At 37.1% G+C, this 26405-nt stretch overlaps 1 protein-coding gene across 3 annotated transcripts in view; it reads left to right on the top strand.

Moving 5' to 3' along the window:
* The window catches only part of Dync2h1 (dynein cytoplasmic 2 heavy chain 1), a 265134-nt gene that overhangs the window by 37655 nt on the left and 201074 nt on the right, over positions 1–26405 (top strand). For all 3 annotated transcript variants that reach the window (XM_085844392.1, XM_085844391.1, XM_085844390.1), the window contains 20 exons: positions 850–999; positions 2204–2409; positions 3544–3699; positions 3787–3901; positions 4179–4349; positions 5230–5612; positions 7038–7170; positions 7266–7383; positions 9375–9487; positions 11331–11450; positions 12057–12207; positions 14364–14569; positions 15599–15781; positions 16664–16846; positions 17331–17554; positions 18237–18352; positions 20606–20805; positions 21552–21816; positions 23731–23938; positions 25613–25742. In XM_085844392.1, the coding sequence (XP_085700518.1) occupies positions 850–999; positions 2204–2409; positions 3544–3699; positions 3787–3901; positions 4179–4349; positions 5230–5612; positions 7038–7170; positions 7266–7383; positions 9375–9487; positions 11331–11450; positions 12057–12207; positions 14364–14569; positions 15599–15781; positions 16664–16846; positions 17331–17554; positions 18237–18352; positions 20606–20805; positions 21552–21816; positions 23731–23938; positions 25613–25742 (3531 nt within the window). The remainder of the gene's footprint in view (positions 1–849; positions 1000–2203; positions 2410–3543; positions 3700–3786; positions 3902–4178; positions 4350–5229; positions 5613–7037; positions 7171–7265; positions 7384–9374; positions 9488–11330; positions 11451–12056; positions 12208–14363; positions 14570–15598; positions 15782–16663; positions 16847–17330; positions 17555–18236; positions 18353–20605; positions 20806–21551; positions 21817–23730; positions 23939–25612; positions 25743–26405) is intronic.

Here is a 26405-nt window from a genome sequence, read left to right as displayed (position 1 = left end):
ACCTTCATGACACGGAAGGCGTTCCCTCATGCTCCTGGGAACTCTGGTTCCTGCCTAAGTTACCACCTCCCACAGCCCCCACAAGAGAAGCAATGGCCCAAGCTTCTGACCTTCAGGTTAAACTCCTCCCCAGTTACCTAGCAACAATAAAAACCATAAAAAGGGCTGTTCAGCCCCAGCTTGCTCTCTTACCTCTTACTTCTTGCTCTCTTACTTGTCTCCTTCTTACCCCTTACTCTCACCCCCTCTCTCTTCTCTCTGTTTTCTGTCCTCCCTCCTCTCTTTGTCTTCTCTCCTCCTCTCCTCTTCTCTCCTCTCCTCTCCTCTCCTCTCCTCTCCTCTCCTCTCCTCTCCTCTCCTCTCCTCTCCTCTCCTTTCTCTCTAGCCTTTCCTCTTTCACTCATTTCTACCTTCTCTCTTTCCCACTGCCTTTCTCCAATAAAGCTCTAAAACCATAGAGAGTCTCTGCTCATCAAGGCTGTGCTCACTCTCGTCAGTGTTGGGAACCTCTTCCCTCATCCCTCTTTCCCATAACCCTGGTGGCTTTAGCAAAGTAGCTCCAGGAATCCCAGTTAGAGCTGCCCCTGGGTATCCCCCGAAGAGTGGGTCAGAGGCTTAGATACCCACCCAGGGATGAGTGGAAGGTAGATAGCAGCTCTCCCATGCCTGACAGACCAGAGGATAGGTAAAACTCGGGCGGGGTATGGGTCTTTCTCTTCCCCAGGGCATCCCCTGGGCCCCTCTCCTTCCCCAGGGCATCCCCTGGGCCCCCCTAATTAGTTCTCCTCAAGAAAGTAATAAAATCATGAGAGACTGATAAAATGATTGATTGTTTTCTTTAACCCTCAGATTTTGCCCTTGTTTCAAGAAGCCGAAGACAAAAACAGGCTTTTGCGTACTGTGGCAGGTGGAGGGGTAGAGACAGTTAGCAATCTGAGAGCCAAGTGGGACAAATTCGAGCTGATGATGGAAAGTCACCAACTTATGATTAAAGATCAGGTGAGACTGTTTCAGCTCATGTTGCTTGTATAATTTCAATATAGCCCAGTGTTAGGAGTTCACTGTTGCTATTAAAATTGATCTTGTCCAGTTCCTTTTATAATGTTTTCATGCTTTATGAAAATGACAGTTTCACATGGAATGCCCTTTTGATAGCATTTCTCCACAAACTAGAATGATCTCTCTAGTGCTATAATTATGTCTGAGCCCACATTTGTTGAATTAAATTCCTGCAGTCTCTGAGGTGTTGTCTAGGGTGTTTTACTCTCCACTTGCTCCTTTGTGGGAAAGAGGCAGATGGAGAGGGCACCATCTGGCTTCTATGGTGTGGCCTAAGGTTGCACATGTCTATCTGAGGTTGCACACATGAGGTTGCACATGTTTACCTGAGGTTGCACACATCTATCTGAGGTGGCACACATCTATATGGGGTTGAATACATCTACCTGGGGTTCCACAGGTCTATCTGTGGTGTCACACATCTATCTGAGGTGGCACATATCTACCTGGGGTTGCACACATCTGCCTGAGGTGGTACACGTCTACCTGGGGTTGTACACATCTACCTGAGTTACATATGTCTACCTGATGTTGCTTTCATCTGCCTGGGGTTACACATGTCTTCATGGGGTAGCACACATTTGTCTGTACTCCATATCTTAATTGACTAATTAGTCTTTTCCACAGCTGCAAAAGATACTGAGAAATAGTGTCCTTAGTTAATAATATGCTTAGGTACAGCAACAGCAGTCTTTGAAAAATTTTCAATTTCAATTTTATTTTTTATTTTATATGTGTAGATGTTTTGCTTGTATGCATGTCTGTGTGCCTGCTGTTTCTAGAGGCCCAGAGAGGATGTTGGATCTATTGGAACTGAAGCTATAGACCATTGTGAGCCACCATGTGGGGGCTGGGAATCCCAAGTTCTCAGGAAGAGCAGTAATCCCGCCAGCACCTGAGCTGTTTTTAAAATGGCATTGCTTTTGTTAATAATTGTAGGTGTGCTGTGAACTACAAGAATTGTTTATAGTTGATAGTTATTTCTCATTATTGTTAATTTCTATTCTTGTTTTTCATTACTATATTAAATAAAAAACAGTCTTTTGGTATTGACATTTTTCTCACTTTTCAACAAAAAGCTGAAAATGCTGGTGTGAAACCCGTGAGCGTCCTCTGTGCTAAATGCTTTGTACCTGGCTTATAGATTGAAGTGATGAAGGGAAATGTGAAGTCCCGCCTTCAGATCTATTACCAAGAGTTGGACAAGTTCAAGGCTCGCTGGGACCAGCTGAAACCTGGGGATGATATTATTGAAACTGGTCAACAAAATACCATGGATCAAAGTGCAAAGTCTATAAAGGAAAAAAAAATTGAGTTTGATGATCTGGAAGTCATAAGAAAAAAGCTAGTGTGAGTTTGCAATTCATAATGTTTACTTTGAAAAACATTTAATGCCTTGTACTAGGCTTCTTAGCTATAATAATAGCTGTTGTCTGATACTTTTCCTCATAAACTTTCAAAAAATTAAGACTACATGCAATCCATTATACAGTTGCATTCTTAGGGACTGTGGTTGAGCTATGAAAGGACATATAGATATACTCCAAAAAAGGACTCCAGAGAGATTAGAACATTAAATTAGTTTATAGGTTAAATTAAGAGGTTGTAATACTTATTGTTTTGAACTCAATTCTATTTAGAAATGGAATATTTAATTTTAAGAAAAATATTGCTAATGCCTCTTTCAAAAATGAACCTGGGGGTTGGGAAGATGAACACTTGTTGTGCAAGCATCGGAATATGTTTGAACATCAGCTTCTTCCACAGAGATGAGGTGTGACATCTGCAACTGTCACCTCAGTACTTGAAGTACACAAATGGGGTGATGCTGACTGGCTGACCTGTCCAGAATATCAGTTCCAGGTTCAGTGAGGAGCCCTCTCTGAAGAATAGAGAGTGATAGAAGAGGATGTTTAACATCCCATTCAGGGGCATGCATGGGTGTGCATGTATGCATGTGCATGCACACACACATCATGCACACATGTGTGCACAACACACACATAACACAATGTAAATACACATAACACACACACGCACAAGCATCTAGTAAAACAAATAGTAAGACATATAGGAAAAATGTTTCTGATTTATCTTAATGGCCACAGCAAGTGTTAGATTTGTGCAGTACCTTATGCATGGTCTGTATGGGGTAGTGCAGCCTAAGGCGAGTAAGTAGATCTTTTCTATCACACCTTTAGGTGGTACTATAGCAACGAGGGTAAGATAAGATGCTTTGTCAGATCAGTCCATACATGTACAAAGCAAACATTTACATAGACATTATAAACATACAGATATCTTGACATGTACTATACTTACATGATACCTTTAAAGAAGTACTCATAACATGAGTGAAGGAAAATTCTCACATAAAGTCAGTATTGCCTCTGCATATTTCAAATGCAGAATATGGCTAAGTAAATTGATAACTGACAGTTTATGTTTTTTATAAATTCAGAATTTTGATTTTTATCTTTGTAGTGATGACTGCCATCATTTTGGACTAGAAGAACCTAACTTCTCTCTGGCATATAGCATCTCTAAGGACATTGAGAGCTGTGCACAGATTTGGGCTCTTTATGAGGAGTTCCAACAAGGACTCCAGGATATGGCCAAAGAAGATTGGATTACTTACCGGTTTGATTCTGAAGCAATATTTATGTTCTTATAATTTGTTCAGTTTTGTATGAAGCATGAACTCTAAGTTTTCATGTTCTTTTACAGGGCTAAGATCTACTTGTTTGAGGAGTTTTTGATTAACTGGCATGAGAGACTAAGGAAGGTTGAAGAGCATTCGGTTATGACAGTGAAGTTGCAGTCAGAAGTGGACAGATACAAAGTAAGGTTGCTTTCTTTATTCTGTTGCAGTGTTTATGTATCCCAGAAAGCAGGGCTATGTTTTGTCATGTTTTAAAATGCAATAAGCTGAAAATGGAATATGCAGGTATTTACAGTAATTTTTAATAAATAACTATATCATTGACTTTGATTGCAAGATTATTAAATAACAGTAATTAAAATTTTGTACATTAAGATGAAAATGAATAAATTGTATTTTACAAGGAAATGAACATATGTGTAAGTCTGCTCTTTACTTTCTTTTTCTGTTCTAAAAGATTATTATTCCTATCCTGAAATATGTGAGAGGGGAGCATCTTTCTCCAGACCACTGGCTTGACCTTTTTCGTCTACTTGGCCTTCCTCGAGGGACTAGTCTAGAGAAACTGCTGTTTGGTGACCTGCTCAGAGTTGCTGATACAATTGTGGAGAAAGCATCAGACCTTAAAGTGAGGATTGCACTCTGTTAACCAGTTCTTTAGCACTCGTTCTTTCTTCCTGTAAAGCAGTAACCATGTTCTGTTGTTCCATTATTTGTAGTTGGTAATGCATCGTACCTGTTTGGACTTGTTAGACGAGGTTATAGATATACTGATAGAGGCTGCTCCCTAGAGAAGGAAAAATGTGTACTGTTAATACTTCTTTAGAGAAGCAAGTCAGCTGCATGAGAAATCTTAGCAGATAAGTCATTTCACATGCAGTGTGTTTATAATTATTTGCAGCACCGTGAGCAGAAGCTAGAGGACCAGAGGCCCCTCAGGGAAACTAATGACCAGCTCCTTACCAACCAGGCTGGGAAGCATCCCACGGGAAAGGAAGCTGCACAGTTCTCTAGGAACTGTGAGTTATGTTTTGGCCATTCATGATAAAATAGGAAGCTTTTCATGCTTCATTATTTTACTTCCTGTGTAAAGCTTAATAATCCTACAATATGTTTGCTAATCTGTGTGGTTATGACAATTCCTGCACAAAGTAACTATAGTTAACTATATAGAAACAAAATAAATTATATTAAGGGTTCCATAATATTGTGATTGTTCTCCCAAATCTTGGCCTTAAAATATATATATATACACACACACACACACACACAAATATATATTTGTATGTATATAGTTTGTTGGGTTTTGTTACAGTATAGATTGAGATAGCCTCATACAATTCAAGTTGGCCTTACACTGTGTTTTTGAAGAGGACATGGAATTCCTGATCCTCCTGCCCCTACTTCCATGGGCTAGGGTTATAGGCATATGTCAGCCACCACACCCCTAAAGTATATTTCTTATCATTTAATTTGAAATAACAAGTAGAAATCTTTTATGTTAATAGGATTTAAATAGTCGGGCACAAGGGGAAGTTACCATCAGAGAAGCTTTGCGTGAACTTGATCTATGGGGAGTTGGAGCAGTGTTCTCACTGATTGATTACGAAGACAGCCAGAATCGCACTATCAAGCTGATTAAAGACTGGAAAGACATAGTGAACCAGGTTGGAGATAATAGATGCCTTCTTCAGTCCTTAAAAGATTCTCCATATTACAAAGGGTTTGAAGATAAAGTATCAATTTGGGAAAGAAAACTTGCACAGTTAGATGAATATCTGCAGAATTTGAACCATATCCAGAGAAAATGGGTATATTTGGAGCCCATTTTTGGGCGTGGAGCTTTGCCTAAAGAACAGACACGCTTCAACAAAGTTGATGAAGATTTCAGGTCAGTATAGCTAATTAGACATAGTCATAAGGAGACATTTACTCACGTTGCAAAGTGGCTTACTCTAAGTGGTCACCTTCTCATTCCTGGGGTCCTCAGTGTGTTTTGTACTCAGCCCTTCTCTGTGCTGTTTTTCTCTTCTAGGGGTTTCTTCATGAAGTGCATCATATATGTACTAACATGTCTATTCCCCTAGTTTCTGTGTAACAGGACTAAGAAAGGCCTCTGTCGTTTTCACTAGTCGAGATTCATTTCTTTGTGTTTGTTGATATCTTGCTTGCTTGAATAGCCCATGTTTTTCTTCTAAGCTTTAAAACTCTAAACATGCTCAGGCAGTAGGTAAAACCAATTCTTCAGCTTATACTTAGCCCTGCTCACCACTGTCTCACTCTTCCAGCTTCATTAAGTTCTGTCAGCTGGCTGTTGCTTGCAGGAATTAACAGACAACTTGTCATCTTTTATTTCCTCCAGTTCCAAATTCAGTTAAGGTTTCTATTGCTGCGATGAACCACCAAGGACCAAAAGCAAGTTGGAGAGGAAAGAATTTATTTAGCTTATACTTCCACATTTAAAGGAAGTCAGACAGGAACTCAAACATGGCAGGGACCTGGACTCAGGAATGATGCCTGCATCAGCTATAGAGGATGCTGCTTACCGGCTTGCTCTTCACATGGCCTGCTCAGCCTGATTTCTAATAGAACTAAGGGCCACCAGCCCAAGGATGGCACCACCCACTATGCACTGGGCCCTCATACATACAAAATCACTAATACAGAAAATGCTTTATAGTTGGAACTCATGGAGATCCTCAACTGAGACTCTTCCCTCTATGGTGACTCTACCTTGTGTTAAGTTGACACAAAACCAGCTAGTAAGCTATTTAAATTTTGTCCTGTAATTAAACTTTTGTATGTTTAGAGTCCCATTGCATTAAGGAACAGTCCCTTGCCATTTCTGCAGCCTCTGTTGCTCTCCTCGGTGCATGTAGCTGTTTCCCAGGATCTCAACTGGAAACCCTTTCTCTGTACTTACTTTCTGTGTTCATTCATTCTGCCTAAGTGTTTGGACCACTTCCCCAGAGATGGCTTAAGGTGTAGGTTGTCCTGTTAGTCACTGGGCCAGTGCTTTTTTTACTTTTCCTTTCTGGCATTTATTTAAGTTATTTTAAGTCATTACTTAATGTCCTTCTGTGTCCCTGGATCAGTTGTTCTAGGTCATAGGATGTAATATTTATGGAGTGAATGAATTAAAAGGATTTGTAGTATTTGATGAAAAATTGTAGTGACATTAAAATTAATATGGTTATTACAAGCATAATAAATTATTAACTATAAATATTGCTCTTTATTTGAAGCAAGTAAAAAATATTTTCATCTAAGCCAGAAACTTTAACATAAATGTGAAAAAAAACCTTTTATTTTATAGATCAATAATGATGGACATCAGGAAAGACAGTAGAGTCACCACATTGACTACTCATGCAGGAATCAGAAACACTCTGCTAACGATACTTGATCAGCTTCAAAGATGCCAGAAATCCCTAAATGAGTTTTTGGAGGCATGTTTGCTTGTTTTAAATTTTAATAGATTGTAAGATACTTAGTAACATAATTACTGAAAAAAGAGAAAGCGTTTTCTTTCCTCTTTCCTTAGGAAAAACGGTCAGCATTCCCAAGATTTTATTTTATTGGTGATGATGACTTGTTAGAAATCCTGGGCCAGTCAACTAACCCATCAGTGATTCAGTCTCATCTGAAGAAGCTGTTTGCTGGTAGGAATCAAGATTTTTCAATAAATAGTTTTAACTGTCTTCCAGCTATAATGATATACCCTTCACTACCACAGATCATACCCCAACTCTCAGGAATTAAAGCTAGTGAGTGAACAAGGTCAGTGTGTGTGTGTGTGTGTGTGTGTGTGTGTGTGTGTGTGTGTTGCAATAATGGTGTCTCTGAGAGGATCCAGCTCAGTTTTGGGATGCCATGAACAAAATGATGACATCTCAAAGTTAGAGGTGTTAGTTAAAAGAATGGTGATGGAGCTGAGGAAGAGGCTGTGCAAGACCTAGACGTGGAAGAGAATATTGAGGTAGGTATATCAGCAATGGAAGACCATTATGTTGAGAAACCAGCAGACTATCACTGTCTGAGAGACCAAGGAGACATTTAGAACAGAGAGTCATCTATTTAGTGCAGTTAAGCACTGGGAGTAGAAATACTTGCTCAATGAAAAAATGAGGCTTTCTACCTTCTTGCTCTTGGATCACTTCACTTGGATATCTTTTGACAAATTAATGAGCTTCCTTAGAAAGTAATGACTGAGTTCTCTTAGATACTTAGATATTTGAAAAGAGCTGTATTTTCAAATTAACTTTAAAAATAATTCTTTAAATCATTTTTATTTATAATATCAGCAAACTACAGCTCATGAGCCTAGACTATCTTACTATCTTTTTAAAAATAAGGTTTTATTCAAACATAGTCAAGCAGATGGCTTTGTGTATTGACTGTAATTTCCTTTGTGTTCTGAATTCTGACTTGTCATTGATAGAAACTGACCCATGAAACCTCAAATACTCTACCTATTCCTTACAGATACATTTTACCGTGCTTGTTGGCCTGAAGCTGTAGGTTGTGTCTCTGTTCCCACCAAACAGAGTAGCTACCACTTTAAGATACAAACCTTTCCAGTATCAGAGAATGCCCTCAGGTTGGCATGTTGGCAGTCTTCTTCCCATGCCACTTCCCAGACCTTTATAGAGTAAATAGAATCATCCCTATGTGGTTTTCTTTTTTCTCTAGGGTCACATTCACATGTGTGATGCCAGATAATAGCCAGAAAAAGGACCAGGTCCTGCACAGCTGTGGGTGATATGCATCTTAGCTGCTCATTTGTAGTGGCCTTTGTGGCTTACAGTGATGGCTTTACCATACCTAGAGCTGCTGCACTTGGTCTAGCTATCTATGCGCTGTCACAGTGACATGTTTATCTACTTTGTAGGTGGCTTTGGAATCATTTCTAGTTTGCTCCCTCAGTACCTGTTGAGCTATTTCTACCATTGGCTCACATAATTGAAGCTATTTCCTGCTAATGATTGTATTTATTCAATGTTTGCGCTTTTGCATTATTTCAATTTTGGGTTAGGATAAACTATACATTTTTCTGGATATATTTTTCCAATGGATAAGTATTTAGTTAAGGTAAGTATTTATTTAGGCCTTATGTGAAACTTCCAAGAGTTTTTAAGAGATTGTAACATTCTAATCCACTGCCATATGAGAGTTGAGAGTCCCGATGGATTGCTATGTGTTAGTTGATCAGACTGCCTAAAAATTTATTCCTGGAAAAGATGAAATTGGGTGAATAAATATATATTCAAGCCAGGTGTCTGTATAAATAGTAAATAATCTGGGCATGGCTAGATGCTAATAAAATATTTCAAATTAATAGTAAGAGTACCCAGTGATAGTATTTTTCCTTCATTAAGTCATTTAAATACAAAGGTTGCTACTATATATGCATGATTATATATATCATGTACGTTATAATCCTGTTGTATTTGAGTATGTAGTGTGTGTGTGTGTGTGTGTGTGTGTATAGGGTATTCTTTATAATCCTTTATCCTTTTGGGTTTATATTGCTGTTTTAAGTTAGGTTATTGTGTGTGCAGTGCTTGGGATGTGATCTTGAGCCTTGTGATTGATGACAGAATGCTGAGCACCAAACTGCATCCTCAGCACAAGTGTTGCTTTTGTATTGTAGGCATTAACAGTGTGTGCTTTGATGAGGAATCAAAACATATAACTGCAATGAAGTCACTAGAGGGAGAAGTTGTACCTTTTAAAAGTAAAGTTCTCCTATCAAATAATGTAGAGGTGAGCAGTTCTGTTTCACAAAATGGAATTTATATCAATTAATTAGTTAATTTGTAAGGTAGAATTGGTTAATTTAGGTCTCTTTGGAAACTCATACCTTATCTTAAAAAATGTTTGATCTTGTTAGTGCCTAAATTTGTTATTAGTTGTGATAGTAATAAGTATGAATTTTTAGATTTTGAAATACAGCAGTTAATTTTATAAGGAACTTTAGTTGTGGACTGAAAAATATTTGAATATTAATCTTAGCTACATATTGTGTCAGCTCTAATACTGAGAGGCTATTTTCTTAGAGGGAAATGAGACTCTTAACTCTTATTGCAAAGACATTCTTTTGAAAATTAAATGTAATGCTTTGCCTTAAATGTACTAGGAAGTTCGTAAAACTAATAAGTCAGTTGTTTTTGTTTTGTTTTGTTTTTGTCTTATTTTAAAATATTAATTTTAAGAGATCATAAGTTGACAACAGCAGTAGTTTGTATCTCTTTGATTTGTCGTCTTCAGTCTGAGAACTGATTCCTGGTTAGGCCTCACTGTTCTATTGGATTTCAAGGAAATCAGGTGATCAAAACCCTGATGTTTGCTAAGGAGCTGCCATCTTTGTTTATGAATTTTGTGTTTTTCTTTTCTCATAGTTTTGTTGGCACAGTGGGAGGAGGAGCTTAGGTTCTAGGATCTGGACTAGATGAATTATGGCAGCAAAGTAGAAGTGGAAGTTCAGGGAGTAAAAGTTGGGAGGGGCTTGGAGGCCTTTCTGTTTATAATAAGAGCGTCTGGTACTATAGCTGGGCAGATACTGAGCTATTCTACCTCGACAATGTTGGCTTGGCCTACATCCCTGCCATGTGGCCCACTGCCTGCCATCTTACCTCCTTCATTCATATCTGGATGGAGACTCTTTGGGTCCTACCTGAGACCCTCTTGAATCCCACCATTTCCTCTCCTCCATAGGCTGCTCAGTTCTTTATTTTACCCAATCAGAAGGTGATGAAGTATATATTTTACAAAACACTGAGTCATACCAAATTCTGGACTATAGCCTGATCTCTGGGTACAAAAATCAGTATTTGAATACACAGAGCCCAAAAACATCCTCCAATACTATACTAAGATTCTCTCTTTGCAGACTTCATTAATTCTTAAGTTTATCTATGACTTTTTTATATGACATATATTTTCATATATGTCACCTATTAAGTAGTGATTGATAGTTGCTCTTATTTTTTGTGCTCTCATTATGTATCTCTGTACATCTGTGGGGAAGGTGGTGGCAATGCAGAGAATTAACCCTAGGGCCTTGTACATGCCAGGCACTGTTTCCTCACTGACTTGTAGTCCCGATACATTTTAACTTAAATTTTATTATGTTACCTATAAGCAAGTGGGTAGATGAATGTGTAATTGAGACACTGAAACAGCATCAGCTTAAGGCCAACCTGATCCTGCCTGAAGTATTTTCATCCTGCTGAGCCAGTCCCTTCTGTGATTATACTTTTTAAATGACGATTTCCCCAGGAGACTCAGCTAACCCATGACTTTACTAGTTTACCTATTCAGTTGGATAAGAATGAAATGGTCATAGGGATTTTTATATCATACCAGTGAGGGGTCATCAGACCTGGCTCCAAGGTATGGGTGCTCACACTCAACATTGTCTCAAGAAGTAAAAAGAAACAAAACAGAAACAAAGCTGTTTTCTCAAAATTTTACCTAATAAAGAATGGGATAGCACTCAGTGCATTTGAGGGGTTCACACATCTTTTCTGCATTGAAAGACTGTGTTCAGGCATAGACTGGGTTCATTGCATGACTCCTGCATATTATTTTCTCCATTCACTTTCAGGCATGGTTGAATGATCTGGCTTTGGAAATGAAGCAAACTCTGAAACAGTTGTTGAAAGAATGTGTTACTGCTGGACGAAGTTCACAAGGTGCAATTGACCCATCTCTGTTCCCTTCCCAGGTGAGGGACAGTTTCTGGGATATAGTCAGTATGGGTCAGCTGGCTCAGATAACTGGCATCTCTGTTCTTGGTCCAGTACTTAGCAATAATATTCCTTTAAAAATCTGGGTTGTCTTCCCTCTACCCTGAAGGGAGGATGAACTGCAGTGCAGCCAGGTTATTTGTAGGCTTTATCACATCCCTAGGGAAGACAAAAAATGAGATAGAGGGAACTGGACAGAAGCTAACTTCCTGCCTCAGAGATTAGTCCATCCTCACTGAAGAGAAGAGGTGTACCCTTGCTGCCCCTACCCATCGAAATCATAGTGAAGCATGAACACAAAATGACTTAATGTCTTTAAATGTGAACTCTCTGAGCTTATCCAAGACATTCAGTGAAACCAGATACCATTTCATGTGGAAAGTCTTTTCCTTGGGTAAATTTTAGCATGTACATACACACACACACACACACACACACACACACATATAATTTATCTCTCTCACCAGCCCATGCTCTTGATTTTTATCTTGGTTTAGTATTATATGCATGTGTTTGTAGGCCAAAGAAGCATTGGCAGGACTTTTATTCTTATGAATTTTATAATTTGTCTTATTCTTTAACAGATACTGTGTTTGGCAGAGCAGATCAAGTTTACTGAAGATGTAGAAAATGCCATTAAAGACCACAGTCTTCACCAGATTGAAGCACAACTGGTGGCTAAGTTAGAGCGCTACACTAGTGTTGACACAAGCTCCGAGGACCCAGGGAACTCGGGTATGGAGTCTGTTAATGTTGTTTTTATTCTTCATGTGCCCTGTGCGTTTACCCACCCACCCACACTGCATGTAGCTTTGATGATTCAGTGAAATACAGTCTACTTGAGCCTACCTGCCTGCCTGCCTTCTTTCTTTCCTCCCTCGCTCCTTCCTCCCCTCCCTCCCTCCCTCCCTCCCTCCCTCCCTCCCTCCCTCCCTCCCTCCCTCCCTCCCTCCCTCCCTATCTTCCTTACGTTTTTACTTCCTTTATATTTTTGGTGCTCTTTTTTGTGTGTTTTTTGTTTTTTTGTTTTGAGACAGGGTTTCTTTCCTAGAACTTGCTCTATAGACCAGGATGGCATCTGCCTCCTAAGTGCTGAGATTAAAAGTGTGCCACCATGCCTGGCTTACAATTAACTTTTTATCTTATTCTCAGAATCAGTATATATTACGTGGAGTGTCAAAACCTTATCCACATAAGTTTCTTTATCCTTTGCTCAGGGTACATCTATATACTCTGACACTCCATGAGAGTATAATTTTGGGTTTTAACTCTAAAGTGTATTTTGAGGAGTTGAGAGGAAAAGTCTGACTGATTCCATGTTCCTCAATGCATACCCCCTTTCTGTGGCACTTCCCTTAGTCCTGGTATCAGGCTTCCGTTTGCTACAGTTGGTTTTCATCTTGATAACTTTTAAGTGTCTGTGTTATAGTAGGGTTGTCAGCCATTAGTGTGCATATTTCTGAAGGCGTCTCCATTTCTTCCAACACTTGGAAATATCATTATTCCACTTTGTTTTCGCTTTGTGTTTTCTGACTAGTGATAGTTTGTCTATAAACAATCTTCTTGGTTTTTCGAGACAGGGTTTCTCTGTGTAGCCCTGGCTGTCCTGGAACTCACTTTGTAGACCAGGCTGGCCTCGAACTCAGAAATCCACCTGCCTCTGCCTCCCAAGTGCTGGGATAAAAGGCGTGCACCACCACGCCAGGCTTATAATGTATATTATGTGTTAAAGCAATTGACATTTTTATAAGGGGCTTGAGTTGAGAGATAGGGTTCAAGGGGGGGTGAATCTGCAAGGAGTTGGGGGAGCAATAAGGGGGTGAATATAATCAAACATTAAATTCTCAAATTTTTAATGAAGGTAGGCTAGCAATATTTCTGGTTTGCAGTTGTCAGCTATAAAATTTGTATCTAGTTCGTGTCTTTTTTACCTCTTTGCTGACATTGTTCCATTCATTTCAGTAGTACCTGTTACCTTCTGGTGTGTGGGCTTCTGTCTAAGGCAAGGCCTTATGCAAGCAGGCTCGCCTTAAGCAGCAGACCTTAAGAGTGTAGTGTCCTCACTCCGAGCGTCAGTGGACACTGTTTGAATTGTGCTTAATGAGTCTTCCTTAGTTCTTCTTTGGTATTGGTGCCAGGCAACTGTCTCTTCTTACATAGGTTCACATGGTTCTTTGAGTGTTAAATAATTATGAACTGTATCCTGGAAATGTCTTATTTATTTATTTATTTATTTATTTATTCATTCTTCTCTCATGTATTGTATCCCAATTGTAGTTTCCCCTCACTCCACTTTTCCCAGTTCACTCTGTCCCCCAAAACCTCTTCTTTTCCCCACCTCCGCCTCTGTTTTTCTTCAGAAAATAGCAGATCTCCTAGGGATAGCAACTGAACAAGATCAAGGCTCGAGGAAGCCCCAACAAAAGGCAAAAGAGTCAGAGATCCCCTGCCCATTGCCGCCTGCTGTTAGGAGTCCCACAAAACCACCAAGCTAAACAGTTATAACATATGCAGAGGCATATCTCAGATCCATATAGCTCCCTGAATGTCAGCTCAGTCTCTTTGAGCTCCTATGATCTCTGTTGAGTTGATTTTGTGGTATCCTTAGCCTCTCTGGGTCCTGCAATCCCTGCCCCCTACCTCTTCTTTGGGGTTCCCTAAGCTTTGGCTGTGGTTCTCTGCATCTGCTCTGTCTGTTGCTGGATGAAGTATCTCTGATGCTGTATTTTATTTCTTTTGCAATTTTTCTTATTTCTTGTTGGTTTTCTGTTTTGCATGACTTGTTTTATCGCAGTGTATCTTGAAGTTGCCATTTAAAGTCTTTAACATAGCATGTGTGTGCACAAGGTACAACTCACATATTAATATTGTATCTTGTTTTTTATGTGTAGAATCAGGAATTCTGGAGCTTAAGCTGAAAGCACTAATTCTTGATATTATTCATAATATTGATATTGTGAAGCAATTAAACCAAGTTCAAGTTCATACAACTGATGACTGGGCTTGGAAGAAACAAGTGAGATTCTACATGAAGAGTGACCATACATGCTATGTTCAAATGGTGGACTCTGAACTGCAGTATACATACGAGTACCAGGTAGGACTTTTGGTAGAAGGGTTTGATTTTTCTGGATAGAAACTATCTAAAGGAAATTGCTATTGGAAAACAATTTTTTTCTGTTTTAGTTTCTTTTTTTTCTTCTGTCTTTTGTGTCAGAATTTGGAAGTTTGTTTTTGTTTTTGTTTTTGTTTTTTTTGTTTTTTTTTTAAATAAGGAAAAGAACCATTATTCTACTTACAATAATGTTGACATCACTGAATTCTCAAAAATGTATCTTTCTTATGAGGAACATTCACGCTTAATTTCATATTATTTTTAATTCAAGAGAGTTGTATATAGGCAGCTCCAGTAGAGTGGCAGAGCGTGTGCATCTTTCCCAGGCATTGTGATTGTACACTTGATCTTAGCCAAAAGGCCAAGAAGCGATGCATTGTGATTGTAAATGTGCTAGAATGTGTTTGCTCATTATTTCAGTTTGAAAGGAAAAAGATTTTCAGATAAAAGATTTAATTCATATAATTTATTACAAACATACCCAGTTATATCCTTCCTGCCTTTTATTATAATGAATCAGTCATCAGAATAATCATGTTAGGATTGCAGCTAATTGACCTTAAAGGATACAACAACACATTCTACAAATGGCTGAAGGACCTCGAGTGTGTTCTTATGTACAGTATAAAAAACTTGACAATGATTTTCTAAATTAATTATTTTAATAAGAATTTTAAAGATTATTTTTACTTGGAGGCATTAGGAAATAAATTATGTGAATTAACAATTATGAAGTAGCATTTTTCCCATGTAATATCTATTTGGGTCTGTTTGTCTTAGCATTATTTTTGTGCCCTCCTTAAGAATGAAAGGGACTGGAAACATGATCCTGGTTAAGCCTTTCAGGATATAATGAAATGTATGCTTGAAAACTACTGAAGCTTTATTTCAGGTTCTGCTTGTCAAAGTTATTTCACTAAGGGAAAATTGAAACCTGTGTGCTGTGCATGAGGCTTTTGACTTGGAGGGGGTAGAATATGAGTGCGCTAACACCATGCTTCCCTTACATAGGGTAACGCGCCCAAGCTGGTTTATACTCCACTGACAGACAAATGCTACCTAACTCTCACTCAAGCCATGAAGATGGGACTCGGAGGGAATCCCTATGGACCCGCTGGGACTGGAAAAACTGAATCAGTAAAGGCACTAGGTGGACTTCTTGGGAGACAAGTTTTAGTTTTTAACTGTGATGAGGTAAAAAAAAAAAAAAGTATGAAAACATACTGTGTCCGTTTTTTTTTCTTGTACATATACATAGGAAAGATTTTGTTTTCAAATCATTGACTAATAGTGATATCTTGCTGTCTTGTCTATGAAGACACACACTTCTAGGCCTGTGTAGTCCTCTCCCTGGTATCTCACGTCACCAGCAGCATAAGCATAACCGCCACGTTCCGTTTCAGATCATTCTAGTTACAAATCAATTAAACAAAAGTCTTGTTTGAATTGACAAGATGTCGAGAGTTTGTACACTGTATACTTTTCAAACTTAATAAGGAGAATTATTGTGAAGAAACATTTTAAAATGTGTAATGAATGTTTCTATTACACTGGAGAAAATCACTTTTAGTAATGATAATACTGAATTAGAAAGGAAAAAAAAACAAAACAAAAACAAAAAATACAAAAACAAAACCCTAAATGTATCTTAGAGCTTTTAATATTTAGTGTAGGGTTTTTATTCTGACTTTAAAATGCCTGAACTGAAGTCTTCTTTCTATTTGGTTCTGTGTTCTTTTGAGAAAGCTCCTTGAAACTGCCCTGAGTTCTGAAGTTCAGTTCTTTACCTTGCCCACCCCCACTGTCACACTTTGTTGACACAGGATTTCTCTGTGTGGCCCAGGTGGGACTGGCAGTCCCCATTATTTCCTCCTAGGCTCCAAGGGCTAGGATTACAGACATTCACCACTATTCTTGCCTACATTTTTATTTTAAAAACAAAACCAAAGCAAAACAACGGCAATGTTTGTAGGTGGATGATTATCTGTTTATCTGCACAAAGTATCAACTTATTTCTAGCACTAGAGAGTTTTATCATCTTTAATGAAAATTGTTTTTATTTTTTTATTTTTTCAGGGCATTGATGTGAAATCAATGGGACGGATATTTGTTGGGTTGGTAAAGTGTGGGGCCTGGGGCTGCTTTGATGAGTTCAATCGACTGGAAGAAGCTGTTCTGTCAGCCGTTTCCATGCAGATCCAGACCATTCAGGATGCTTTGAAGAACCACAGAACTGTATGTGAGCTGCTTGGCAAAGAGGTAGGAGACACCTCCTGTGACTGGCTTCTGGTCACTGCTGCCTCTAATCTGTGACCTGTGTGACTAGCGGCTTTATCAGGTTTCTGAACTGCCACAGCGCATAGAGAGCTTTAATGTCTGGGTGTGTGCTCAGTGCTGTCTTTGGAGCAAATGCTGCTGTTCTGCTCTGTGGATGAATAAACCAAGACTTGACAGCAAAAGTGTAGGAATCCTTGAAGTGAATTGTTTGTCTGCTTTTCAGAGGTTATCATTTTAATAGCTATTTGACACAGAGTGAGTTATTTATTCTTAAACCTGTAAACTTACGAAAAATTCAGTATAATGCAGAGAGTTACTGAGCAGTACATTATGTATTATATAAGGATATGCTTAGTATATGGAGTCTACTTTTGCTAAGATGTTGGAATTATGTGTAGAAATTGCATTGCAATAAAATTTCTCATTTTAAAGTCTTTGATGTCTATCTTCTAAATTAATATTTCAGGTAGAAATAAATGCCAATTCTGGAATTTTTATCACCATGAATCCTGCTGGAAAAGGTTACGGAGGAAGACAAAAACTTCCAGATAACCTTAAACAGCTTTTCAGACCAGTGGCGATGTCGCGTCCAGACAATGATCTCATAGCAGAAGTGATTCTATATTCAGAGGGCTTCAAAGATGCTAAAGAATTAGGCAGGAAATTGGTGGCCATTTTCAACCTGTCTAGGTGGGTCCTTCCATTTTAAATGTTCACATTTTATGTTTCCAGTGTATATTCCTTTTTTTCATATTTTTCTAGTTTATGCAATGAACTTGTTGGTCTTTTTGTTATAGTATGAATATGATGTATTTTATTTCAAATAATAATAAAAACATCTGTATTAAACTATTCTTTTTATTAGTTGTTATTAACTTGTTAATTTTTTTCATAATATTTATATTGGACTGTTGTGACTAAATAATTATTTTACCAGTTTCCCAGCTGACCACTCAGAAGCTACAGCTCCTTAGAGGGATTGTTTCATGTTTTAGTTTTAGTATTAGATTAATTTTTTGCATCCTAGACAACCTACAATTCAGATTCATATTATTTACTAGATAATAGGGAACTGGGCTAGTGTCAAAGGTGGGCTAGTAAGCTTGGTTATCAAAGAGTTTATGAATAACGGTACTAACTACTTTTCATTTAATGGCTTCATTTAGATAATGATCTGTTTATGATGAGTTTATCTTGTTTATTGTCATGCTTTCTTCAGTTGCTTTCTTGAGTGATTATTTGTGTAATTGGTTTTCTTCTTTAAATTAATGAAATTCTAGTATTAATTTCTATATCTCAATCTATATTTCTTTGGATGTGATGTTAAAAGTAATTTCTTGCAAAATTAATGTTCTCTTTATTGTTACTTCAGGGAACTTTTGACACCTCAGCAGCATTATGATTGGGGGTTGAGAGCTTTGAAGACAGTTCTGAGAGGAAGTGGGAATCTTCTGAGACAGTTGAAGAAAAATAGCACAAAACAAGATGGTATGGTTTATTATTCTAATGAAACTACCTAGTTGAAGAAATATGTTTTAATTTTGAATAGTTTGTATTACTGAAAGGGTGTAGATACAATGTAGACAACTTCAATAAACCTTGCAGACTTAGTCTATTTTTAACATCTTAGTGTGGTATGCTTGTATCAGTTAATTGAGTAATTTTGCTGTGTTTTCTTTTTAATGAAAGTTTCTATATTATTCTGATTTTTTTTTTCTACTTTTAACCTGACTGGAAAAATCAAGGGTACATTGCATATGAAGTAGTAGTGACGTGTAAAAGAATAGTCAAATCCACTTGCTTTTAGAATGAATATTCATTAGAATCACAGGCTGCGATGTATGCCTTTAGTCCAGAATTGAGGAGGCGGAAACAGGAAGACTAGGTTCTAGTCCAACCTGGGAAACATGCTGAGATCCTGCATCCACATACTGTAGGCATCTACCCTCATCATTTCTGATAACAGGTGTTCAGTGGCACTTGAGGCTTGGTTAACAGAGATATTGGAGACACATCACCGTGTTTTTCCTTCCAATAGATGGAGGCAGTATACTGTGATTAGATTAAGTTCTTAGTGAAGAGGAGGCAGAGGCAGATGCTCTGTTCATCATGTTCTGCTGCTAGGTGCATGACATGACATCACCTGGGATGTTGCTTTCTTCCCTTGGTGAAGCTGGTGCTGGCTAGTCTTCCTTCCTGTAAAACTGATTTTCCCTGATCCCTAGGTTTTGGCTAAAAACATACCACTGAGTCTATCTCACCTTCAAAGTGAGACAGCTAAGACGAAGCTCTGCCTTTCAGTCTAGACAATAGCTGCCTACATTCTTGCTGATTTTATATTTTCCCTTTCATCATTTGTGCATAACTTGAATTATTAATATCAGCATATACTCTGACCATACTTGGCAAATACAAAGCAAATGCTTTTTGTCCCATTTTATAGAAGAAATGACCCCTGTGTCCTTTTAGAAATGCTGAATTTTCCTCTTCTTCAAGTTGCTATTAAAAATTAAATAACAAAACTATCAATTACAATCTAAGGAGAAGAAAGAAAAATTCACAATAAAAAAATTGAAGCCTGTTCTGATCCAGTTCACAGAAGGTAGTAGAAGGAAAACTTCAGTCAGAAGAAAGACTGAAGATCCAAGCATAGGAAAAGGTGGACAAGAAATTCCTTGCTTGGGCTTTAAATGCTAAAGATTCACATCTTCAAAGAGAAAGTTCATTAAGCCCCACTACTGGGTTGGCAAATGGAAAGGTGGACAGCTGTTTTGTGAAAGGCTTAAGTAACTTTTCTATTTTTGACGGTTTGAATAAATATTCAAAATTGATGCTTAGGAAATAAAGATGGCTATGAATTTAGTACTTGAAATCAACTTAAGAACTATTATACTTCTTTATATCTACTTATAATTCAGTAATTTTGGAGAAATGCCAGGAAATACAACAAATATAGTGCCTTTGCCTTGCGTATTTTGATTGCTTAGTCTTGGAATTCACTTAATAAGAATCTGGTAATGATATGACCATTTGCACTTAGTCTAAGAGTGGGTTTTTGAGCTATTTAGATCAAGATGAACCACAGGTTACCATGTAAAGCAGTGGTTCTCAACCTTAATGCTACGTCTCTTTAATATAGTTCCTTATGTTGTGGTGACCCCCAACTCTAAAATGGTTTTGGTTGCTACTTCATAGCTGTGATTTTGCTACTATAATGAAAAGTAGTGTGAATATGTGCATTTTCTGATGGTCTTTGGTGATCCCTAAGGGTTGTTCAACCCCCAAAAGTATTGCAAAGGGTGAGAACTGCTTAGAGTGTTATTTTAGGAAGGAGATTCTTTTTAATAACATTGGAATTTGGAAATACTTAAACCTAGAATAGGTTTACTTGATTCCTAATTGTAACATTTGCTTCTGTGTCATGTCTTAGAGACTTAATATGTATGGAAAACTGAAATAAGAAGAGGATTATATGACATAAAAAGTAAAAGTATTGTACAAATGGAAATGATGATTTTTAGTGTGAAAATGTGGTACAGTAGGATTCAAATCCCATGGAAAGAGTTTATTTCTCAGCAATCAAAACATGCAAAAGGAAGTGTAGCAGTTATGACTTACTGTTTATAAGTGTGTCTAGCATGCTGTTTAATAAGTGGGAGTGAATAGCAAGGGTACAGCTTACTTAAAATGTTTTGTTACTCAATTGATAAAAATGATTTTAAAATGAAACTTTTTCTGTAGTTAATGAAAATCACATTGTGGTGCAAGCATTGAGACTTAATACAATGTCAAAATTCACATTTGCTGATTGCACGCGGTTTGATGCACTGATTAAAGATGTCTTTCCTGGCATTGACTTTAAAGAAGTAGAATACGATGAACTAAGTTCTGCATTAAAGCAAGTCTTTGAGGAGGCGAATTATGAAGTCATACCCAATCAGGTAACTGTCAGGGATATTTTGGAGTAGATTAATGCCTTTCCTTAGTCAATCCTTACACACAGTCATTATCAGTCATTTTTTAAGTCATTGTTGATCTGTCAACTTTACTTTTATTCTAGGACACTTCTTGGGTCTTTAGGTTCTGACTAGGGCGATTGCTGTGCTGTCCTCACTTCTGTCATTCATGTGTGTTTAATGTCACTTATGTCCTTGATTAGTATTAACTCTTCACCAGATAGTAATTGTCACAAAAGTCAGTATCTATATATGTTTTTGCTCAACATTTTATTCCTGGTGCCTGTCCACAGCATCTTATGTGTGATTAGATGGTTCATATACATTTCCGCTTATTGATTACATGTAATTTAGTTGCACCTTGATAATTTATTAGTAGGAATTCTTCTAACAGTGCTTCTTTATATGGCACAGACGATTATTTAAAAATAACATTTCCCTTTAACTTGTATTGAGAAGTAGAATATAAATTAATAACAGAGTAAAATCACATGTTTAAATGTATTAATGACTAAACAAAGCATCTATGTTTTCAACTTTATGTAAAGCAGCCTCTTTAAAAGAGAAATGCTGAGCTTAAAGATCACATTGTAACTGTGTTCTCATTTATTTAACTAGTGATCCATTTAAGGTTTTATTTTGCAGTGAGGAAATTTATATTTATAAAAGAAAGGTGTTTGCAGAATGGAAAGACTGGTGAATCACATATGAACATATATCTTTTCTCCTAGATGAAGAAGGCTCTAGAATTATATGAACAGTTGCGCCAGAGAACGGGCGTTGTTATTGTTGGTCCAAGTGGTGCTGGCAAATCTACCCTTTGGAGAATGTTAAGGGCTGCACTTTGTAAAATTGGCAAAGTAGTAAAACAGTACACTATGAATCCCAAAGCTATGCCCAGACATCAGCTACTAGGACATATTGACATGGATACAAGAGAGTGGTCAGATGGTGTTTTGACAAATAGTGCTCGCCAAGTAGTTCGTGAGCCTCAAGGTTGGTCACTATTTAATTTATTCATGTTAGAGAAAACATAGCCTGTTTATAATGTTTGCACTGAAGTGTATGTGTGACTTAAAACACTTTATAATTTTTTTAATATTTTAGTAGGTTATTATTTTTATTATTGTTTTGTTGAGACAGAGTTTTATGCTGTCATGTTATATGCATCACTCAATAGCAAATTTAATAAAATAAAAAATCAGTGTAACTTGATTAAAATATAATTCAAAACTAATTTACTGAAAGAATATAAAATCTTGGATTAATTAGTTGACATATGCCTTTTTAATATAACTGATATATTTGAATGAGTTATTTTGAAAATTGAAATGATAAAACAATTTATTTCTTGGTCTAAGTTTTCTCAATTTACTTGTGTTGTTTTGTTTTTTGGTTTTTATTTTATATTTTTGAGACAAGATCTCACTATGTAGCTTTGGCATAGAACTTGCTGTGTAGACCAGACTGGCCTTGAACTCAATGAGATCTGCCTGCCTCTGCCTCCAGACTGCACAAAAGGCCCGTGCCACTATACCTGACTTGGTTTTAAAGAGAATTTTTGACCAAAATCCCAGTAGACTACTTTGCCGAATCTTAGTTTAATGAGTAGCTTTTCAAGTAAGGCACTTCAGAAATTGATGCAATCAGAGGGCTTTTCAATGAGTTTCTTCATTTTTCTTGTAATAATACATTAAATAAAGGCCACATACTATCCTTTCCCAGACTGTTGGCAGCATTTCCCGCTTTGAGTTGTTTTTTGACAATTTGAATGACTCTGATTTGAGGAGGGACAGATGAAATGTCTTTGTTCTTGAAAAGACTGCCAGCATTGCTTATGCACAGCCTGGTTACTACTCTTCCAGTTGCAGGACAGCCTTGCAATACTAAAATCAGTGGCAGCACTCAGTCTCTTTTTCCTAATGAAAATTAGGTTCCCCATATTTTCTAACAGAGATGTTATGTACTATATACTTATATGTTCTCATGATATGCCAAACACATGGACCAGGAGATTATTTTAGGTATCTCATTGAAACAGGAATACTTATCTCACACACTACCTTTTTAAATTTTATTTTATTTTATTTTATTTATTTGATATTTTCTTCATTAACATTTCAAATGCTATCCCCTTTCTTAGTTTCCTCTCTGAAAGTCCCCTATACCCTCCCCCGCCCTTCCCAACCCACCCACTCCCACTTCCTGGCCCTGGCATTCACTTGCAATACCTCTCCTGGGCATGTACCCAGAAGATGTTCCAACTTGAAATAAGGACACATGCTCCAGTATGTTCATAGCAGCCTTATTTATAATGGCCAGAAGCTAGAAAGAACCCAGATGTCCTTCAACAGAGGAATGGATACAGAAAATGTGGTACATTTACACAGTGGAGTATGACTCAGCTATTAAAAACAATGAATTTATAAAATTCTTAGGCAAATGGATGGATCTGGAGGATATCATTCTGAGTGAGGTAACCCCATCACAAAAGAACACACATGATATGCACTCACTGATAAGTGGATATTAGCCCAGAAACTTAGAATACCCAAGATACAATTTGCAAAACACATGAAACACACTACCTTTTAAGGGACATTGTGAATTTAGTATGCATGGTTCGAGATAACTGTGATAATGCTGTGTTGGTTGTACCTTATCTTTGGGCAGTAGAAGCAGGATTCCTCACAGCTTGTCTAGCATGTATATAGCATGTAGCACTGTTTCCTATGACACTGCACCCTGCTCAACTCTGTTCGTTACATGAAGATGGAAATTACTTCTAAGTAGTGAAAGTTACTTTACTCCTTAACAGTATCTTTCCTCACAACCTGTGTGTGTGTGTGTGTGTGTGTGTGTGTGTGTGTATGCTTTTTTAAAGTCCTTATTCTTGTGTTTTGGAAATAGATGTCAGCTCATGGATAATCTGTGATGGTGACATTGACCCTGAATGGATAGAATCTCTGAATTCTGTTCTGGATGATAATCGGCTGCTCACCATGCCTAGTGGAGAAAGAATTCAGTTTGGTCCAAATGTTAACTTTGTATTTGAAACTCATGATTTAAGTTGTGCTTCACCAGCCACAATATCTAGAATGGGAATGATATTTCTTAGGTAAGCCACAGATAATTTCTATACTATATATTAGAATATTCTTTATTTTTCATTTTAGTTTCATAACTAACTTAATTCAGAATAGAATGAACAGCCTGGTGATAATACACATCATTTATTCCAGCCCTTGGGAGGTAGAACCTGGTATCCACTTGAACTCTGTGAGTTTGAGATCATCCTAGTGTACAGAGAGAGTTCTAATATACCTAGGGCTACAAAGAGAAACCTTGTCTTTAAAATGCAAAAAAAAAAAAAAAAAAAAAAGAGTTTCTATAAGTTATGTATTCATAGCGATTGTATCTATGATTAGCTTTTTTTGTTTGGATTTTAATTGATTTAGAGGTTGTTTTATTATATGTGAATTATTTTAGCAATTTGGTCATGCCTCAAAATTCTAAGTATTATTTTCTTTAAGAGAAATAGCAAGTACTTAATTTACTTTAAAAATTTAAAGTATTTTGAATTTAGAGATGTAAGCATAGTAAATAAGCATTAGGACACAGTGTTTAAATCCCAGTAGCATATCATAGTTACGTAGTTTTAAATTGTTAAGCCATTACGTCTAATTCAAGATTAGGTTCAATAGCCTAAATTTGGCATCTTACACCTTGACAACCTCTTTCCTAAGTAATTTTTTATTTTTCCAGTGAACTGAGAAAATAAAACAGCAAAAATGAGTACTAACTAGTTTTAGATTTCACATACTCAGTGTTGTGTACTGTTTTAAATGTCACATGCACTGTTACAAGTAGTAACTAGTTTTAGCTGTCACATACTTGTTCACATACCAGAACATGGACATTTGGATCAGATTTATTTTCCCAAATGAGTAATAGTTTGGCACAAATGTTTAGAATTTATCATTCATCAACCCTGTATTTCAGCACAGTTTGAGGTTGTCTTATGTTGTGGCTGATGCACTGCTGTTACCACTGGGGTTTAGAGTATGTCTTGAAATTATTTAACTGCTTATTTCACTGAAAGAATTATCAGAAGCATTTATATCAAACTAATCATGAAATTCAGTTGGTATTTGAGTTGTTTATTAAAATTTTATTTCCGGTTTATAGTTTCATGGTATTATCATGTATTTAGTGTTATAATATTGTGAGAATATTATAGCAATAAGTGAGTTTACAGGCAAATTTAAAATTTTCTATTCAGTATTTATCATGTATTTTACACTGATTTAAACATAGTAGAAAGAGTTCACAAAAGGAGTGAGACTGATGTTTATGAAGGATAAAAAGGCTCATAGCTTATAAGTAGGTGCTGTGACTATTTTGTAGAAACAGTAACATATACTACTACAGAGGATGGTAATTTGTTGGTGGCATAGGTATTGATTGTATGAGGCCTAATGAATATGTATGATTTCGTGTAAAATAAAGCTATCTGTTAAGTTTTAGGTTGCTGGGTATTCTAGCATGGACCTTTTATATTTTCTTTATTTCTCCTGATATTTGCTAATCATGTATCTGTGGAGAGACCCAGTGAAAACTTTTAAGTAGGGTCTTGAGTAGTGCTAATTTATACAGCATACACACGGAAGTCACTGAAGCCAACTCTCTGTGCTAACGGCTGACATACTTGATGGAATGGAGGTCTATAAGAACTTTAGTTGGTGTAAGTTTCTTTCCAGGTAACTTGCATGTTTGTGTTATTCTCCTATAGTGATGAAGAGACAGATCTTAACTCCCTCATCAAATCTTGGTTGAGGAATCAGCCTCTTGAATACAGAAGTAATCTTGAAAACTGGATTGGAGATTATTTTTCAAAAGCGTTACAGTGGGTTTTAAAGCAGGTGAATTGACCATATTTTATGATCAGTGAAGTGGGATGTATAAATCAAGGGGTTGTGTCTGCTTTTGCTGCCTTGTGGTAGAATTCTGGTGGGACCTGGGTATAGAGTAGACTTTGTCATTGCTGTCCCTTTCCTACCTATTTATATTACTTTTATTACTTAGTCTTATTTTTGTGTCTATAGAATCTCACTTACCTGAAAAGCTTGAATACCAGAATGCCTTTTTTCTCAGTGGAAAAACCATTTGTCTAATTGTACTGTTAATAATTATCTACATGCATATCATGTTAAACACATTATTAAGCTATTACTAGAATTTAAAAGGGACAGTAAGTTACTAATATTAATATTTGAGAATTTGCTTATGCAATAACCATAGACATCTAAATATGTGAAGTCTAAGCTAGTAAGAACACATCTTCCTAGAGAAGGGTCTATCTAGGACAGGAGAATGCACATAGACATCATGACCCTCACCAGCATTGGCAGGAATACTGCTGTCTTAGAGTAATTTACCATGAGGCATGAGTAGATGCTTAGCATGAATAGAAGATTATAGTCTGTTTCTATGCATTCATAATTTTTAAAAAATGATGTGGATTTTCTTTCATGTTATCAATTTTATGAAAAATGCAAACATATAAAAATTAAATAGCTACTATT

This window comes from Mus caroli, unplaced genomic scaffold (genome assembly GCF_978045245.1).
Source record: "Mus caroli unplaced genomic scaffold, Mus_caroli_1 scaffold_11, whole genome shotgun sequence".
Taxonomy (NCBI): domain Eukaryota; kingdom Metazoa; phylum Chordata; class Mammalia; order Rodentia; family Muridae; genus Mus; species Mus caroli.
Note: the sequence above shows the minus strand (reverse complement) of the source record. Positions and strands in the feature narration are given on the sequence as shown.